Source organism: Vigna umbellata, chromosome 1, assembly GCF_029865625.1.
Source record: "Vigna umbellata cultivar VRB3 chromosome 1, Vumbellata_1.0, whole genome shotgun sequence".
Classification (NCBI taxonomy): Eukaryota; Viridiplantae; Streptophyta; class Magnoliopsida; order Fabales; family Fabaceae; genus Vigna; species Vigna umbellata.
The window spans coordinates 20,037,164-20,057,330 of record NC_142165.1 but is presented as its reverse complement, the minus strand read 5'-3'; the positions used below and the strand labels follow the sequence as shown (position 1 = coordinate 20,057,330).

The following is a 20,167-nucleotide window of genomic DNA, read 5'->3' as shown; positions in this document are numbered from 1 at the left end:
CATACATGGTTTTCATTATATTCAACATGGTATCTAAAGTCTAAGGTTCTTTTGAGGAAAATTTTCTTATTTCCTCTGCCACTACACCCACCGCTAGGCGGCATCGTCTACCGCGATCATCTACCGCTACCACTATCGTAGTTTCAATTTCGATTGAACAATCACATATTTTTTATCATCTCAACCAGGCGACCACTGTGCCATCAACAATGTTGTCATCAGATCTCCTAGGCACTCTCAGTGCCTTTTGAAATTGTGGATTTGCTCTCTTTTTCATCATGTGTGGTGACACGTCTCGTCTCCTCTTAGACAACAATTCAGAGCATCGAGGTTGTTCTTTTTCCTCTTTTAGGTTTGTCATGTGTCTCACATCCCGTCTTCTTTCAAGTAGTTATTTAGTGTAGAGCATCGAGGTTGCTCTTTTTCCTTTTTCAGGTGTCTTGGTTGAATAATCTTGGATTTTTAAGGTTTCTCTCTCTTATTCATCCATGGCTTCTTCCGCAGTTGTCTCTTCTGACCTCCCTTTTGTCATCATTGCGTTTGACTTGTCCATATATGTTTTTTCTCCCGTGGCAAAGATGAGTTTTGTTAGTTTATTTATAGTCATGGTGCTTCTTCAACAATGACTTCTTTATCTCATGGATGTCAACAATGCATTCTTCAATGACGATTTGCTAGAAGAGATTTACATGGAGCAACCTCCCAGATTTATTGCTTAGGGGAATTCTTCTGGGTTGGTATTTGTCTTCTCTGTCGTCTTCACAAATGATTAACAATTTGGTGTCATTCAAGTGCAGAAACAAATATTTTCACTAATTCTTTATGGATTATATTTGCAAGAATTTTGGTACATACGTTCTGTACGTACTAGCTTGAGAAGAGTGTTATATATATTATCTTTATCTCTATTTTTAGTTAGTTTGTTATTATTTCTTATCTGTATTTTGAGCTTAACACATATTTCTTCTATTATAAATAAAGAACCATATATGTAAGTTCAATATAAGGGAGATTAATCTCATACATAGTTTTCATTATATTCAACACTTTCGAACTCAATCTCTCTACATGAGAGCATGAAATTGGGATCAGGATTCCATTTATTTTTAATTGAGGTGTAAACAATCAAAATCATGTGCTTAATTGTTTATGTTGTGGTTTAGTGGTAGGGCTGATTTTGGTTTATATGTACAACATGGATTGGAGTTGAATAAATTTTACACGCACAAGAATTTGCAATGATTAATGTTTCGGACAATAATGAAATATTATATTATCCATGTATTAATTGTGTGAATGAGTGAAAAAAAAAACTAACTGAAGTTATTTGAAAATATTTTCTTTAAATCTTAAAGAATTATACATGTATGTATGAATCACAAAATTAGAACTGAAAATTAACATAATATTGACAAAATATGAATAAAAACGAAAACAATAATGTGTAAAATCGAAAAAAAAAATAATCAGCAACAAAAACAATATCCACAATAAAAATCGAAATCGGCAAAAATGAAGATGAAAAAAGACCACGAATAAAGAGATCGAAAAAGACCACGACTAGAGAAATCAAGAACTCCATGCAATGAGCAATAGATAGAGATTCAACACGAAGAGGAAATGACATTTCAATCTTACCACCCAGAGAGAGCGAGAGAATAGGCTGATAGGAAGAGACGGAGAAGAGATTTGGGTGGATGAGAAAGGTGAGATGAGAGTACAATCAAAATGAGAACTTAGGGTGTGTTTATTTTGGAGGAAGGATTTGGAGGAGAGTGGGTGGATGAATTTGAGAAGATTTGAGGGTGAACTAATGATTGTTTATTTGAGTGGATTTGGAGGTAAGTGAAAGTGATTTTGAAAGTAAAATTTGTGAGAATTAGTGTAGGATTTGATTGATGTGACCGATGAAAAAATTGTTTAATTGATAAAAATTGAATATTACCACAATGACCCTAGTTATTAAAGTAATATAGAATGATAATTGTTAATGATATATTTAATTGTAAAAATGTTTATAAAGAGTACAAAATTAATATTAACAAATAATTTTGGCTAGAATAATTATTTATGAATCTCTTTTAGAACTATTTAATTAATGGGTCTAAATTAGCTTTAATGGAATTAAATTGAATTTGATTCAAAAACATATTTTAATTAATTGGCATTGATGATGGTAGAGTGGTACGTGGTTTGATTCAGATATGCGCATGGAGGAACAAGACTCAAAGAAGGAGGTGGAGATCGTCCTCAAAACTATTGATCATGCACGCTCCCTCTCGCCTCCTGCTTCCTTCTTCCATCAAGGTTTGTCTTCTAACTCTTCCCCCCTTCAATTCTCAATTTCTGCATTTTTCATTTTCAATTCCAGCATCTCAATTCACACCGTTTCAATCCACAGTTGTTCTTATCTTTTCTCTGGGGCATGCATTTCTTTGGGAAGAATGGTTATCGTTTTAACTAGAATATAGAAGTTTGTGGTGAAAGGCTCAAAGGAGCAACTTTTCAAGTATGAAGTAGGGTATTCGGTTACACCCACCCTCGTAACTAAATATGAGGTGTTGAAGCAATTCTCAAGGCCATGGAACTAAATTCCAATAACTGGAATCGAATATGCTACAATACAAAACATGATGGAATCAAATCGATCCATACGAAACCAAATACAGTCTTCACTTCTACATCTTCTACGAGTTGGAACCGAATACCCTTTGGTGGAACCAAATAAACCAAAGTTGAAACCGATCTAGAAAGATTCTTCAACGGTTCATCTTCATCTTCTTATCGTGCTCGTGAAATAATAGTGTCAAACATTGTTACCATTCCGGTGCATCAACTATTCATCTTCATCTTCTTATCATGCTCGTGAAATAACAGTGTCAAACATTGTTACCATTCCGACGCAAAAACATGGTATCCAAATATTCTCTTGGTATTTTAGATATAACTGAGGATAGATATAACATTTACATATAAATCACTGCATCGTAATATAACGAGATCGTTTATGTTTATCTCGCAAATCTCTACATTTTTGTCTACATAACTCAACACAAACGAACATAAAAAATCTCACAGATCGCAATTTCTCTTCCACATTAATTTCACCTCAATTGAACACAAGAGTTTTGAATGGTGGGTTTCGACAAGGGTTTATAGAATAAAAAATGAAGTTATTTTAAGAGAGAAAGAAAAGAGAGTATTTGAAATGAGAGAAGTTAGAGATTCTAACGGTGTCCATTTTTTAAGTTAACATCACTCTTTTAAAAATGATTTATTTAAATAGAACGATTTTGTTTTTCAATTTTGAAATGTATTTTTAGATGTGTTATTAAAATGTTGACCGGTACCCGTGCTATTTGTGTCTTATGTTTTGCATTTTTCATATATTCATTAACATGTGTATTTTTTGAGATAAAACCAAATAAAATTATTCTTATATGTATTCATAATAATGAACAATAACCTTTAGAATTTTACGCTAAAGTTATATATTTTCTATCTAATGTGGAGTATTATATGTAAATATTTATATGGAATGAGAGAGTTAAATAGAAAGAGACATATCGAATGATTGAGTGCTAGTGTTAAAAAATAAGAGAAAGTAAATGTCATTTGACAAAACAGAGAAAGAGAATGATAGAAATCATATTATCATGAATAAGAAAGTTGATAAAGATAGTACACAAGTTGGATCGATTATTTTTAAGGTGGGCTGATGATTTTAGTAACGAATTCGTTTTTTTATTTTTATTTTTATTTTAAGAAAAAGATAGTTAGATTTGTGTTGTTTTAAGAAAAAAAAAAGTTGAGAAGAAGTCAAAACCACTAACATATCTTTTAAAGAAAAAATATTATTTACTTTCATATTATATATGTTATATAAGTATATCATTAATGTTTATTTAATTTTAAATTATTTATTATTCAAAAAATTTATATAAATATTTAATTTGCTAGTATATATTTATTAAATATAAAGCTAACTTTTAAAAATTTAACCAGTTAACTTCAAACCCACTTTTTTGTTTTTGTTTTTTTTTTGTTATATATTGTTCCTTATATACGTCTTTTTGGTGAAGCAATGAGGATAGGTCAACTTATTTTACCACTCATAAAGTCTAATAAAAGAATTCTCTATGTATTTACTGTTTTTTCATACCGTCGTATCAAATTAATTATATTAAATTATTCAAAGATAGAAATTGATATATAAAAAGTCAAATAAATACTTTCTAAAAGGCTTAATTACCTACTTAGTCCCCATGTTCGGAGGTAATTTGCTGTTTAGTACCCGGTTTTAAAAATGTAGGCATTTGATACCTATGTTTTGAAATTTGTATCAATTGAATCCTACCCACTTAACGCCGTTATAAATCTAACGTTTTTCTGACTTTGTATGTGATTTGTGGATGAGCGTTTGTGGACGAGCAATTGATAACGCTCGCCCTGTGGACGCAAGTACGTTCAGTGGACGCTCGTCCAGCGAAGCGAACACCCAGTCAGGCAGAAGAGGACGCTCGTCCAGCGGAGCGAACGCCCAGTCAGGCAGAAGAGGACGCTCGTCCAGCGAAGCGAACGCCTAGTCAGGCAGAAGAGGACGCTCGTCCAACGAAGCGAACGCCCAGTCAGGCAGAAGACGACGCTCGTCCAGCGAAGCCAACGCCCAGGCAGAAGAGGAGGCTCGTTCAACGAACTAAGAGGACGCTCGTCCACAACCGCTCGTCCACAAATCACATACACAGTCAGAAAAACGTTAGATTTATAACTGCGTTAAGTGGGTAGGATTCAATTGATACAAATTTCAAAACATAGGTATCAAATGCCTACATTTTTAAAACCGGGTACTAAACAGCAAATTACCTCCGAACATGGAGACTAAGTAGGTAATTAAGTCTTTCTAAAACAATAAAAGAATATGAACAATAAAGTATACAGTAGTGATAAAATAGTAAACAACGAGATAAAAAAGTAAACCTAAAAAGGAAAAGGTAAGGATAACTAATTTAATAATGAAAATTTAGAATGTAATGACTACTTGTATTTGTAAGATATAAAATATATTTTTACTAAAATTATGAAATTATATATAAAAATTATTCAAATAAAATATTGTTTTATTTTTTCTTAATATATATGTAAAAAAACCTTAATATATAGCAGTCATTTTGGAATAGAATATGAAAATGTTCACCTACCCCACCGGCTGAGCTGGTAGATATGAAACAAGCGAAACTAAACTAACGACAAGTCAAATCATATTTCTCCTTTCATTAACTACGTTTTCACCTTCATTTTCCTCTGATTACAGACAAAGCCCGCATTCGAAGACACACAATCTTCTTCACTGCAACGCCTCTGTATTCTCTTTACATGTGAGTCTTTTCCTTTCCAAGTGCTTTTTTCCCTATGCTTTTCTTCTTTGCTTGGAAGCCCATCTTCCAATCATGTGATCTTTGTAAGCTATTTTACGGAATAGCAATTGGGGTTTCTTCAAAATTCTTGTTTTCTGTATTTTAATCTACTTGTTGAAGAACTTAACTTTTGAAAGGAGCTGTATGAAGATGAATAGGATGATGTTTTTTGTTCTCCCTTTTTACCTGTGATGTTTTTTTCTTTCCTTTCTCACTAACGAGCTTATGTTTTTATTTTATCTGCTTTGTTAGAGATAAGAGATATGATGCAATGTTCAGAATTGCTTGGTTTTACTGCTGTTCAATTGTAATGCCAGCATAATGATGAAATCTATGTTTGAGTGTGGAAACCAAGATGCTAATGTTGATGATGGAGACCTTAATTGGAATAATGGTCATCTCCTACTGCAAGACATTCAAGAAATAAGCAAAGCCCTCTATGCTCCTTCTAGGCCTTCCTTTTCCTCTGTTCATAATCGATCCAAATCTGCGGGAAAAACCCGGTTGTCGAAATCTCAAGTTTCCTTAACCCCGGGATTTCTGAAGGATGATCTGTTGTCAAAGGACAAGAAGCTGTCTTCCGCGTGGAATTGGAAGAAGCCCTTGAAAGCTTTGACCCATATTGGTGATCAAAAGATCAAATGTTGCTTTAACCTTCATGTTCACTCAATTGAGGGTCTGCCTTTGAGTTTTGATAGCATTAGGCTGTGTGTGGTTTGGAAAAGAAAGAACAACATTTTGCAGACTCGCCCCTCAAGGGTTATCCAGGGTGTTGTGGAGTTCAATGAAACTATGAGTCATGGATGTTCTGTTTATGTTAGCCGCGCTGTCTCTGGTCATTCTCTCAAGTATGAGTCTAAGCGGTTCTTGATCTATGCCTTCATTGTGGGGGCACCAGAACATGAAATAGGGAGCCATCAGGTGGATCTCACTAGACTTTTACCTCTGACTTTGGCAGAGTTAGGGGGTGATAGAAGTTCAGGGAAATGGAGCACAAGTTTTAGGTTGGCAGGAAAAGCTGTGGGAGCTAGCCTAAATGTTAGTTTCAGCTATCAAATAGTGAAGGATGAGTTAACGCAATTTGGTGGTGATAATTTGAATGTTCTCAACCTTATTAATATGAAGCCAGGCAGGCCAAGCAGCACAAGTATGAATTTTGGTCCAGGCCCTTTTCATTCTGATGATGCGATTTTATCCCGGGAAGCATTGATGAATTCTGGCTCAAGTCTTTCCAAATCAATCAGTTTCCTTTATCAAAAACTTGATGAGGAGAACATCCATGATTCAGTACAGGCAGACTCGGAACATTTTGAACCACTTAAATCTCATGTCCTAGAATCAAAGTCACCTCAAGAATCAAATTTTGAAGCTGATGACACTGAATTTTCCATTATAGAACAAGTAGAAACATTGGAAGGGGATCCCTTGAAAACTGATCAGGCAGGAAATCAAACAGTTGATTTGTCAACAGTTGAAATCATTAATGTAGATGATATTATTAAGGATGATGACATATCTGTTGACAAGAACACAAGTTTTGATTCAATGGATGACATATACGCTAGTTGTGTAAATGGAACTGTGGCAGGTGACAGCAAACATAAATGCAGTAGTTCGTGTCTCAGTTTAACTTGCATCAAGGATGTAGATATACTTCCTGAGACATCAGAGTTTCTTGTCCAAGAGCACTACCCTAATGTTAAATCAAATTATAAATCACATAGAATGGCAAAAAAATCAAGTAGCTTGGATTCTATCACCGAATCTATTGCAAATGATTTCTTGAACATGCTGGCCATAGAGAGTGGTTCATTTGGCTCAAGTCGTGACGGGGATCCACATTCTCCCAGAGAGAAGCTTTTAATACAGTTTGAAAAGGAGGCTCTAGCTTCAGGTAACTTCACTTTTGATTTCAATGCAGACGAAGAGGAATTGAAGACAGAGACGCTTGGACATAGCTACGATGATTGTACTGTGGATTCTGATTTGTCTTTATTTATTCAAGCTGCTGAAGAGGAGCATGCCAGGGAGAATCAGTTGTTAATGCAGAGAAGAAAGGCCAAAATTTTGGAAGACCTGGAGACAGATTCATTGATGCAACTCTGGGGTTTAAATGAGAGGGACTTTGAAAATTCTCCGGGAACTTGTTCTGGTGGGTTTGGAAGTCCAATTGAACTACCCAATGAAGAATCATGCACGTTACCTTCAATTGGACAGGGACTTGGTTCATTTGTTCAAATTATGGGTGGAGGCTTCTTAAGGTCCATGAGTCCTTCCCTTTTCAAAAATGCTAAGAATTGTGGTAACCTCATCACTCAGGCTTCTAATCCTGTTGTTCTACCTGCAGAAATGGGTAATGATATACTGGATATACTGCAGCATGTGGCATCTGATGGAGTTGAAGAGCTGTGTCATCATATCTATAAATTGTTGCCTTTGCAAGATATCACTGGAAAATCCATTGAGCATATTTCGTGGGAAGCCATAACCAACAAAGGGACTCCTGGAAGGTAAGCAACTGTGTTTGTCACATTACTAGTGAAAAACTCTTTAGTTTGAAGTATTTGAATTTTTCTAAAGATCTCCTTTCTTAATTCTGTTTCAGGCAGAGGACATGGCAGCACGATTCCTTTGATGAATTTCATTGTAACTATTTGACAGATGAAGGCATGAGCTTGGACATTGTATCTCTAGAAGCAATAGCTCCTATGACTGTTGATAAGATTGAATCCCTTTTGATAGAAGGGTTGAGAGTGCAGTCTGGCATGTTGTACGAGGAGGCACCATCTTATATGCATCCCCAACATGCAAAGACGCCTTTCATCGGTAGCAGAAGAGCCAACTGGAAATGGTTTCCCACATCAGAAAGAGGTGATAAAATGCAACTAGAAGATGGTGGAGAAATTGGTCATGATGATCATGGATTGATGGGTCTGTCAGTAACATTAGATCAATGGTTGAGATTGGATTCTGGCATTATTGAAGGAGATCAGAATTCAGAACAAATTTTGAAGATCTTACAAGTACACCATTCTAAAATCACAGAGTTACTGCATGATCGAGGGTTGAAAAATGCCATGGACCAGGTAAAAACATTTGGCAGAAAGCATGGACTCTTGGGGAACCACCTAACGGTGGCTTATATGATCCAGCTTAGGAATCCTCTACGAAATTATGAACCAGTTGGTGCTCCAATGCTGGTTTTGACTCAGGTGGAAAGGGTTAACATACATGTAATGCAGCAAGATGACAGCAATTTTCTGGAAAGAAAAGAAAAGGGAATGGAGAATGAGACCTTACTAGATGAAATAAGTGGCAAGTTTTTTGAAGATTCAAATACCGAAAATGAATCACCTCGATTTGGATTCAAAATCAGAGAGATTCATCTTTCAGGTGTCCTTACCAAATCCGGAAGCAAGCAACATTGGGGTACTGTAACTCAGCAACAGTCTGGGATCCGGTGGTTGCTTGCCAGTGGCATGGCTAGTACTGTCAAACATTCAACTTCAACATCAAAAGCAATTGTTTTGTCATCTCCGCTGTGTACCAAGAAGTTGCTGGATGAGGACACGCTCTGGAGCATTTCTTGTGTTAATAATAGTAAAGAGCTGCTTGCTGAAAATGTACACATCCGGAACCCTGATATCATCTTCCCAAGTTGAACTGTCAGATCATTTTTTACGTGCAATTTTATTAAATTTTTTTTAAATTTCTCAATCTATATAGTTATTATAGTACACTGTCAAGGAAGTTATACCAGTCAGCATGCACAAATTTTTAATTCTTTCTTCCTCCAATCACCCTTGGTGATGTATACACAAAATTAAACACTGTACACAGTTTGGCTGTTTTGTTTGCACCACGCAACTGCTAAAACTATTTGCAATTAATAAAACGTAACTGAGTTTACGTATAAATTATTGTGCCTTCACTTTTCAATTGTCATGGTGAACTTGTTCCTTAAAACAAATTCTTAACCACAATTGCCAGTTAAGTCATGACCATAAAAACATATGAGCAGGTATTAAGGTGACTGCAAAATCACTCGGGTGGGTATGTCGGGAACATGGTATTCCAGAAGCTGATTAGGTTGTAGTAACTATTTGAATAAGTTTCTGAACAATTATTATTAGAAAAGACACTGGATAAAAAAGTAATACACAAATTATAGAAAATTTCTCAACTCATTTTAACTATTGCATGTTATTTTTATCTTGTACGAGAAACTTAATTCATTTCATCTTATTTTCTTTTACTATTAGTATTCTCTAAGAAATTTAATCAACCTTAATTTATCACAAATTTTGTTCTTTGAAAATTGAATGGAAAATCTACTTACATGACCCTCCGTGAGTGGAAACAAGTTTGACTCACCGACCTGATATGATGGCCTATCCCAATAGACTTTACCTGATTGGAGGATATACTTTCTGCAAACTTTTTCATAATTCAATCTTTCTCTCTATCAGGCTATTCATTTTACTCACGTTTTTCCTTTGTTATAAAGTTATACCATTATAATTTTTCCCTATTCCATGACTGATCAAGAAGGTAAGAGGGCATTAACCTTTTCCACTTCAGTTGTTTAAGTGGCCTGTCTCGAACAAAGAAACTTCTTAATTTGGGCCTACTAAGGATTTTGAGCATTCTTTTCTAATCTGTAAGGTAGGGGAGGGGTGCTAATTCTTAAAATGGCCTTATTAGGATACTAAAGGGGGCAAAAACTGATATGATGCTATACTAATTAAGTAGGAGGATAAGCATAAGCCTTAAATGCTTGATAAGTTCTTCATTTATGATGTTTTTTACAGTCTCATGTCTTGTTAACAATAAGAGTTTGTATGGAGAAATATTATATATATATATATATATATATATATATATATATATATATATATATATATATATATATATATATATATATATAAGTGTAAATTTTATTTTACAATAACTTTTGTAAAAGATTTGTTTAGATGTATTGTGTTCATTAGTATAGAATTACCTATAATTATATAATTAAATTATGATATATAATTTTAAAATACAAAATTTGCTTTGCAGGCAAATTTTCTACGATTGAATTATACATAAACCGCTTTTAACACAAAGTAAAGAAATGTTTGAGAACATTTTAGTATGTATTAGGTCTTGGGTAGATAATCTTTTAGTGTATATTAGGATAATGTGTTTAAGCTTAATTCAATTTTATAAAATTAGTTTAATAATATAAAATTTGTTTTCTCTTACAAACTCATATTATATTATATTATATATATATATATATATATATATATATATATATATATATATATATATATATATATATATATATTTATTGTAAATTGATATTATTTTTAATTGCCGTAAATCTCTTGTACACAATTATAACATTAAATGTTCCTTTCTTCAAACAAGAAAATTAAAATAAGTTCAAATCTTGACTAAGATAGACTCTTACTAAAATAGACTCTTACTGTAACTATAAATTTATAGGAAGGTAGTAGGTTTTTAAATCTAACTGACCAAATTCACTTAGTAAGATGAGATTTCTGTTACTTTGAGTTAGGCATACCTTAATATTATATAGTAATTTAAATGAGTTTATTGTATTACTCTTTATCGAGCATTCTAAATTATTTTAATATGAAAGATGGGTTGATGATCATATATCATATAAAAGATAAAATCAAATTATAATATAAATTTTTTGAGTTAAACTTGAACTCAGTGTCTTAAAATGGTGTCAAAACCATAAAAGTTTATTTTAGTTGAGATTTGATATCGAGAGCTCCTAAATTTCCATGTTCAAACTTAAAGATGAGACAAACCACACTTTATTTAATCATTTGAGTTAAACTTAAACTTACTACATAAGGGAAAATGTCATTTTCAGATGAATCACACGTTTTATTTATTGTATTTATCGACTTGTGTTTAGTTACGATAAGAAATTCTATGTTTTCCACTCGCAATTGGATTTGTCCGCAGTGTACCGTGAATTTCTGCTGCTGAACCGTTGATAGAATGAAACCAAAGTTCGATAGACTTCTTAATAAACGACAAGTCAGATGAGTCTTCCTACCGCTACAAGCTCTTTACACACTCTTATTGTTAATCCTCTCACGTTCATTGTTATCGTTTAATTGAAAGACACTGATCCATCTTACTCTCTTTTTTTTCATTTTCATTAATCTTACCTGAATTAATCTTGATGAGACAACATAGCACCTGTCAGAAATTTCTGTATAGATAACAACAGAAACGTATATTATAAGATCCTCAGAAGGTCGATTAATCTGCCAGGTTGAGCTATTACCAACAGTGTTGTGTGTTTGAACGATCATTTGAAAAAAATAGATTTTAAATGAACTCATGGAAGTGACGAGCTTTGTGTTTGATGTTTTCATTCTAAAAGTGCAGATTGTTATTCAGCACAGAAAGCTACTTAAAACTGGCTTAAATTCAAAATCAATTTAAAATTCATAGTTAATTATATTATAGAACATGAAATCAAACATGTAAACGATATATAAGGTGAAATTAAACATGTATGCACATGACAAAACTTGGCAAGCAAGCATTAATAAGAAAGTAGTAGTAGCTGTGGCCAACAAAACTTCTATACAGTGCCAAAACTTATTCATATTCAACCTAGGAAGAACTTGGATGAGTGTGGTTTCCTTCGTAGGTTGTTATTACACACCTAGGGTCATCCTTATCTCTCTCCACTCTCTTCTTCACAGAGCATCCATCCACTGAACATCTATAGTAATTCCTGTGATCAAACACTTTTAATGATAAGTATGCTATAAAGTAAAAACATAAAAAATGAAAACAAAATATTTCCTGAGAAATTTGTATCTTCATCTTCCTTATTGATGTTTTATGTAGTATTGCAACCTATATTTGTTCATTAGAGTGCGTGTGAGAAACCTTTCTGAATGCACCTACCCTTCAATTTTCACGTCAAAATCTTAGAATGATGCAGAAGCTGTAGCTTCAAGATGATAAAACTTGGTATAGAAGCATAACCAAACATGCTAATTATAGCTCTTATATGCAAGTACGTATGTGATTTTATGTGCTTATCTTTTCCCTCATCGGTTTCGTTAATCTATTTCATCAGTTGTTTACGTTTATTTAGCAGCATGATAATTAACTATTTATATATATTATGAACACTAGTAGAAAAATGTTTAAGGTTAACATATTCTATCATAAGCATATATATACATACCTTGGATTGGGATTGTTCTTCACCATTTTCTTTCCGTACTTCCTCCATCTGTATCCATCGTCTAGCACTTCAATCTCTGAAATTGTTTTGAATGCAAATCTCTCTCTAACAACTTGCCGATTCTCACGTCCACCAGTTTCTCCTAAAATTGCACACATGTTCACATCAGTCAATAACTATAAGCAAAAGGGAGACTAATATTTAAAAATGGCTAAATAAACATACTCAAGGTATACAAAACAAAGCACACTTTCGTCTCATGAGGAACTACTACATATGTTTATATATGCTTACTGCTAGAAGACCCTTCAAAGTAGCTTTCGTCTCCTTCAAACTCACGTACATTACTGGGTTGATGAACCTGGTTGGAGACATTCTCAGAAGAAAAAGACGGAATATCGTCATGCATCCATTGGTTATCATCGAATTGCATGTACTCAGAGAGCTCAAAAGGCCACTGGTTGCAGAAATCATCACTGTCAGGTGTATCAGGTGGTGGTTTTGGATTGTTGTCTGTCATTTTGGCACAACACTGAATGATATGAAAAGAAAGGATCACGGCGGAGACAATATATAAAGACACGCCACAGTGATGGTTTTATTTGAAAGGCTGCTTCATGGTAGCTTCCTAGGAGCAAGAAATCTAGGAAGTTTCAAGGGTAATGAGAAGCAGTAGAAAAAACAATGGCACAAACCAATTGATGTGGATGAAAAAGAATATCTAAGAATAGAGATCAATAGAAGACAAAGCATTAGTGGGGTACACCTTGGGATGACTTGGGGAAGACTTTCAAGAGATGCTAATGTTGATTGATTGTTAGACCAATTAACGCTTAACAGTACAAGTCCAAGTCAAAAGTGATTGTGTTTTCGTATGGTCTTGTGCAAGTTTCTTCGAACCACAAGACGCTACTTTCATCACAGCCACTACAAAACTGACTTCATCACTGTTACGTATGTTCTTCATGTTTTTGACCTTTCTTTTCTTTATATATATATATATATATATATATATATATATATATATATATATATATATAACGACGAATTTCCAGAATATAAAATGAATATAAATCTTGTTTTAAGTGAAATTGAAATTATATTTAGAATCATAAGTGTCAAGCTCACTTTCATTTATGTGTATATATTATAATAAAATTGTTAAGTTGTTTACACAAAATAGGGTTTTCGAAAAGTTACTATTTTACGTTGTGCAAGTGGAGGAATCAAACTCTTCCTTCTAGATTATCTTTAGTGTGCCATTCAAACATTAATTAATGGGCTAAGTGGTTACTCCAAAAAAGTGAAAATCAAAGAAAATAGAGAGTGAAAGTGAAAGTCTGACTCCTTTTTCTCTCTTTCCTGGTAGCAAAATTATTAAACAAGAGATTAATTTCAATGTACCTTGTAAAGTGTTTTTCTTACACAGAAATTAGGTTAGGAAATCACTGTTAAAATTTCTTTTCTTAAAAGTTTCAAATTATCAGACAAATTTTAATTAGTCACTAGAAAGAAAACTCTTTGCACTGTTTATATGAAAACTCTTTGCACTGTTTATATGTTGCTGCCAGTGCATGCATTATTTTCAATTATATATATATATATATATATATATATATATATATATATATATATATATATATATATATATATATATATATATATATATATATATATATATATATATAGTATGTATGTTTATAGTGTTTTTAATATATCATGATATTCCTTTACAGCAAGCTGCTATAAAATGGTTTCAATTGATTTGGATGAGACGTATCAAATTAACTTCAAGAAATTTTTGGTTTTCATTCTTAGCTGTTTCAACTTTTTACCTGAGATTAATAATATTGTCTGGGTTTATAAGTCTTCCCTTCGATACAAAATATATATAACTTATATTTTTTATTTAAAATAAGAATTTTCAAATTTGGATGATGACGATCATTTACATAAAGTAATTAACTTTATTTTTTAATTCATTATTAAAAGAATTAAACTTCACTTTCATGACTATTAGCACATTTTCTTAACAATAAAAAATTATCACTTTCATATAGATTTTCAATTATAAATATTTCTAAAACTTAACATTCATAGAAATATTAAATCGAAGTTTTGAGAAAGAAAAAAAAAATTGATAAATTAAAGTAAACGCTTAAAGAAAGTGTAGATATTGAGAACAGAAAAATGAATTAAAAATAAATAAATAGAAACATAAAGTTATCTAATATTTTTGTCAAACATTTCTCACGAAATCGACAGATTTTTCTCATAAAGTTATCTTTCATTACCTTTGTTGTTTTCTATTATTTTTTTGTTACACTGAGACATTTTTCTTGCCTTCTTTCACTCTTGTATATATTATTAGTTTGTAATACGATCATGTTTGTTTCCAATACTTGCTATGGATATACCATAGAAAAATCTTTGAAAAGAGTGTAAAGTATTCTTCCATATCTGAGGAAACAATACTTTGTTTTGTTGCCCTAACAATTTTTTCACCACAAAACTTTAATCCAACATCTTATTTCAAGTAACAAAATTCAATATTATTTGGATCAACTACTTGCAAGTGTTTTCTTTTATCATTATTACATTCATATGAGATATATATATATTTCCAAAAAGCTTGTGTTTTAGCAAGTTCTTTCACATTCATGTGTCCCAAGTTAGTATCAAGAATCTGTATGCGTTGACTTTAGTTTGCTTCACAGAGATGCACATTAAGTTATGACAATGAAGATGAATTTATACCAAATTCAGGTAATAGAAATCTTAAAAACACAGTTCTAGGAAGTTCCTAGGTATCTTCCACGACCTTTCATGTTTGAAAGAACAAGTGGTGATCTTCATCTTCTTTTGTTCAAAATAATTAATATTATAAGTGTTTGATATCATGTGATTCGTCACCCATTACGTCAACATTCAACATGTTAATTCATGAGACCACATGACAATAAAACTTAAAAGTGTTTATTTAGATGAGGGAAACGTATTACTCAATTAAAGAAAAAATTAATATAAAACAATTCATTATATATACTTTTAATCCTTTGGGTAATTTTGGTTTCACAATTTAAATGGTTCAGTTTTTATTCATCGTAAATTTAGTTTTGGTCGTTTTTAATATGTGATTTTATTCTACGTTTAAAAAATTATTTTAAATTTTATCGTGAATTTGTAGTTCAATTTTTAACAGGTTTGGTAATGCAAGGATTTGTGTAAGGGAGGATGTGACATTAAATATTTAATTTTAGGACTCAAATTATTTAATATGAAATAATTTTATTTTATATTAAATAAATTATGAAATAGTAAATAAAATTATGAAAAGACATTACTCGAAACAAATTAACTGATTGGTTTATTGCATAATTGAAATAGCTAAAACTTGAATTATGAAGTAACAAACTATTGTCCGTTTAAAAAAATATGGACTAAATTAATTGAGGAACTAAAATTACAATGATTATATTTTTTAAATATGTATACCAAAAATTTAAATTAATTAACTTATAAAAGACATATTTTTTCTGGTCAATTTAAGTAACCGTTTATTTTATTTTTTTTCTTTCCTCTCATCTCAGTGAGAACAGAAAAGAAAGTAAGTGTGATTGTCAGTTTATCTAATCAAAACAAAACATATCTGCACCTTATTTCTGGGAAGCATCCTTATTAATACTTCTTTTTTGTAAAGCTGTGCTGATCAATTTATATAATCATATAAATTGAATTATACAATTATATATAAAATCTACTGTTTTCGATGAAAACTTAATGATTAAAATAGATCATTCAACAAGGAAAATTAATATTTTTTAATCCAAAAGATTTTCAATTTAAATATATTAGACACGGTATTAATTAAATATCACAAGTTTTTAAATTTTTAATTTATTATAATATTTTTACAATTATTTTTAAATATAACATAGCATTTAGTCTTTTAAATGACAAATTAAATTATATATCTCTTTTTTTTTCTTACTATGAAAATAGTGTAAAATATTCTTCTCAATAAAAAGAACATAGAGTATTTCTACATAACGGACGGAATTTCATAATTCACTATAATATAACATTTATACCCCTAATAATGTTTAAGATAATTTTATACAAAATTAATATATAATTTAATTTGAAAATAAAACACAAATTTTTAAAATAATTTAAATATATATATATATATATATATATATATATATATATATATATATTACATTAAATAAACTTCATTTACATTAAAATAAAAATAATGGTGCCATTTAATAAAACACCCTTTTTTTTATGTTAATCCGGAAAAGATTTTGAAAGTTCTTTCAAGTTTCTTTGAGGGAAGGAAATTGAATAAGAAATATTTTGAAGTATAAACATCCAAAAGTCTTAGAGAAAAACTAGAAAAACAAAATGCAAGAATAAAAAAATGTAAGAAAATTGGTACTAATGATAAAAATAAATTATTAAGATGAACGCATAAATCCATATAAAGAAAATAATGATAGTGAATCCCTAACTTGTGGGAGAAGAAGAATCTCTAATTTGCATGTTCGTATGCGAATATAAAAATTGGGGGAAAATGAGATAAGTTTGGTTGAATCCCTAGTATGAAGTTGGAGATGTTTTTGATTTAGTAAAATTTTGGTATTAGTTTTTTTGGTATTTTGGGAACTTGCAAATTATAGAATTTGATTTTCTATTAGGTGAGTTTTTCTGTTACCAATCATCTCGAGAAAATTAAGATTCTCATATTTATTATTCATTGCATAAAATTAAAATTTTCACAATTGGTCTTAGTTACATAAATTTTTATTTTGACCATTAGGATATTTGATTTAGAGTTTGTGATTAAAAAAATTAGTCTCTTATGATTGCTTTCACTACAAAAAATTGTAATTTTATAAGGGATTTTTTTAAATATTACTGGCGGTTTTAACTCCCGCAAATCATATTTCCCGTGGTTGGAAAAACCGTTGGGAAAACTCCCGTCGCCAAGCAAGTACCGGCAGTTCAAGAAAAAACTGTCGGTATTAGCAGGGTTTCCAGGAACCGCCGAAATTTTCAAGAGTTTTGTAAAAACCGCCGGAATTAGCAGGGGTTTTGTGAAAACCGCTGGGAATAACTGGGTTACTCAAAAGCCGTCAGAACTAACTGGGGTTATCTCAAAACCGCCCCTATTTTGCATGGTTTAGCTTACCGGGGTTAAAACCACCGGGAATTTATATAGTTATTTTTTTTATTGTAATAAAATTAGATTATGATAAAAATGGTTTTATTAACAAAACAAACAATAAATTAATATGAACTAAAATTGAATAATATTGTATAAAATAAATTACATTGTTCAACCTAATATCATTCATACAACTAATTGTTCATACATAAAAATTAAAAAGGAAGATGTTCATTACATATGTTCAATATAGATGTTCAATACAAATATTCAATACTAAAAGTATGACTCAAAGATATTCAATAACAATATCTAATTTTCTTCTTCATTACATTCATTGTTTGGCCCACTCCCTTGATGAGATACCTAAAATATAACATAATAGTTAGTCGATAATATATTTAATAAAAAAATCAAACAAATAAATTAACAATTATTACCGATGATCATTAAAATACTGCAAACTGTTAGATTACAACTTATAGACTTATTGTATGTTAGATTACAACTTATAGACTTATTGTATGTTCACTGATACACTGACAAATACTCTAATTTATAAAATAATATAAGATTCTTTAAAATAATAATAGTGTAGATAAAATCTTTAGTCAAACAAATAAAAAGGTAAGATTTAAAATATAAAAGTTATGATTATAATCTAAGTTAATCTAAGTTAACTTATGACAATGGCAATGTTAGGACTATAATCCAAGTTAATTATTTTCACTTCATGGGAGAGGGAGAAAAACAAGGAATGGTCCAGTTAAAGAATTTTACGTAATGGCAATATTAGATTTTAAAAGAGCAAGAACGAAGTAAACCTGCCACCACCAATTTCACCCTCAAAAGTGAAGAGCTTTTCACACATTGCTGTCAACAAAAGGCAACAATAAATTAACCTTCAAATATAACTAAAACAAATGGCCCTTTTCTTAATGCATATCAAGTTCAAAACCTGTTTAAAACAACACATCTAAAATTTACCAGTAAGAATATGATGTGCACGTGCAATTGCATCTAGTCTTCCAGATGATGCAATCTAAATATTCAAGAAAAAATAGTCAAGATATATGCCAGGTATCTAATTAGAGAAGGAAATTCATTTTTATTCTACAACCCAGCAATAAATTATTAATACAAAATTCATTCGGTTAATTTTTCGATATTAATTGTGTGGTGATGTGGCAAAACAATTTTGCAATGTATAAAAATATAGTAAATAAAAATAAACAAAAGAGCGACACAGAAATATCAAATTCAAATCATTATCTTCTCTATTTCTGCATGCACTTACTCTGCATATGTTCTTCCTTTTAACTCACATTTTATCAATTCCTCGAAACATCTCATTATCCTCACATTTTTTCCGCACAACGGAAAACATATCTTAATAACAATAATAATGATCAAAGTTACATTCTACACTGAAATGCAATCAATCTGGTATTGTACACATGGATACCCAAATTTAACTTCAAATGGTCAAGTGAACAAGTATTAAGTTCAAATTTTTCAAGACGTTTTCTCATTCAAGACAAGCAAAACCTCCTCGCATTGTGGCAATGTAAAATCCAAAAACTCCCTTACTTCATGTGCATCAAGAAAAGATGGAAAGGTGCCAAGGTCACTATCCAAGTTAAACCAAACCCCATTAATTTTCCTCAATGCAACCCACTGCCTACTTCTCCAAATCCCATGAAACCTAGACACAATCGTCCTGATGCAATTTGAAATTATGGTTAGGGTTTTCACTGTTTTCACCCCAAAAAAGAAGGGGAAGAAAGAAGAAGGACATGAACATTGTGGTATTAAAAAAGGTGTCTCAAATCGTCTTCTTCATCGTTGCGGTATTCTTGGTGGCATAATCCTCTATGGCATTCCACATTAGCAAAAATAGCATCATGAAGGTCCACCTCTATCTTGTGAAAACGCAACATCTCAATCCAATTCAGCATAAACGGGAAGAACCCCATGTGAGAGGCTCATACATTGTTACGGATCACCGACAAGAGACTCCGAAGACTGCTCCAACACCAATGTGGTGGTGGAGGAGGCCCCTAACTACTTCCAAAATCGATAATTTTTTTTCTAAACCATAATCTCAAATTCTCATATTAGAAATTCCTTATGGATTATACGTTATAAATGTGTTTTGTTACAAATAATGAACTAGATTATTATATATTAACACGATTGTAGACAAGAACCAAGTAAATCCATTGTCCTAAAAGTGGAATCACATGAAAAAATTAAACTTTTTCTTAATTTATCATATAAATCCAATCTTACACAAATTTTAAAAGAATTTATCTTCAAGTCTACTCTTAATCACCTCTAAAA

General features: G+C 31.5%; 2 protein-coding genes across 3 annotated transcripts; one reads left to right on the top strand and one right to left on the bottom strand.

Annotated features, from left to right (window-relative positions):
- The first annotated feature begins 5,250 nt into the window (after positions 1-5,250).
- On the top strand, positions 5,251-9,331 carry LOC124841955 (protein PLASTID MOVEMENT IMPAIRED 1-RELATED 2). 2 transcript variants are annotated; one of them, XM_047318343.2, is made up of 3 exons: positions 5,251-5,375; positions 5,667-7,924; positions 8,020-9,331. In XM_047318343.2, exons 2-3 carry the CDS (start codon positions 5,736-5,738, stop codon positions 9,074-9,076), a joined length of 3,246 nt encoding a protein of 1,081 aa, XP_047174299.2. In that variant the 5' UTR covers positions 5,251-5,375; positions 5,667-5,735; the 3' UTR covers positions 9,077-9,331. The 2 variants fall into 2 exon arrangements, with proteins under 2 accessions (XP_047174299.2, XP_087955817.1); XM_088099691.1 differs by lacking the exon at positions 5,251-5,375 and having other exon boundaries at positions 5,402-7,924.
- A 2,588-nt stretch (positions 9,332-11,919) lies between these two features.
- On the bottom strand, positions 11,920-13,291 carry LOC124841879 (putative WRKY transcription factor 51). The gene is made up of 3 exons (XM_047318258.2): positions 12,946-13,291; positions 12,652-12,793; positions 11,920-12,189 (listed from the first exon to the last, which is right to left on the bottom strand). The coding sequence occupies exons 1-3, from the start codon at positions 13,169-13,171 to the stop codon at positions 12,066-12,068; spliced, it is 492 nt and encodes a 163-aa protein (XP_047174214.1). The 5' UTR covers positions 13,172-13,291; the 3' UTR covers positions 11,920-12,065.
- Positions 13,292-20,167: the final 6,876 nt, after the last annotated feature.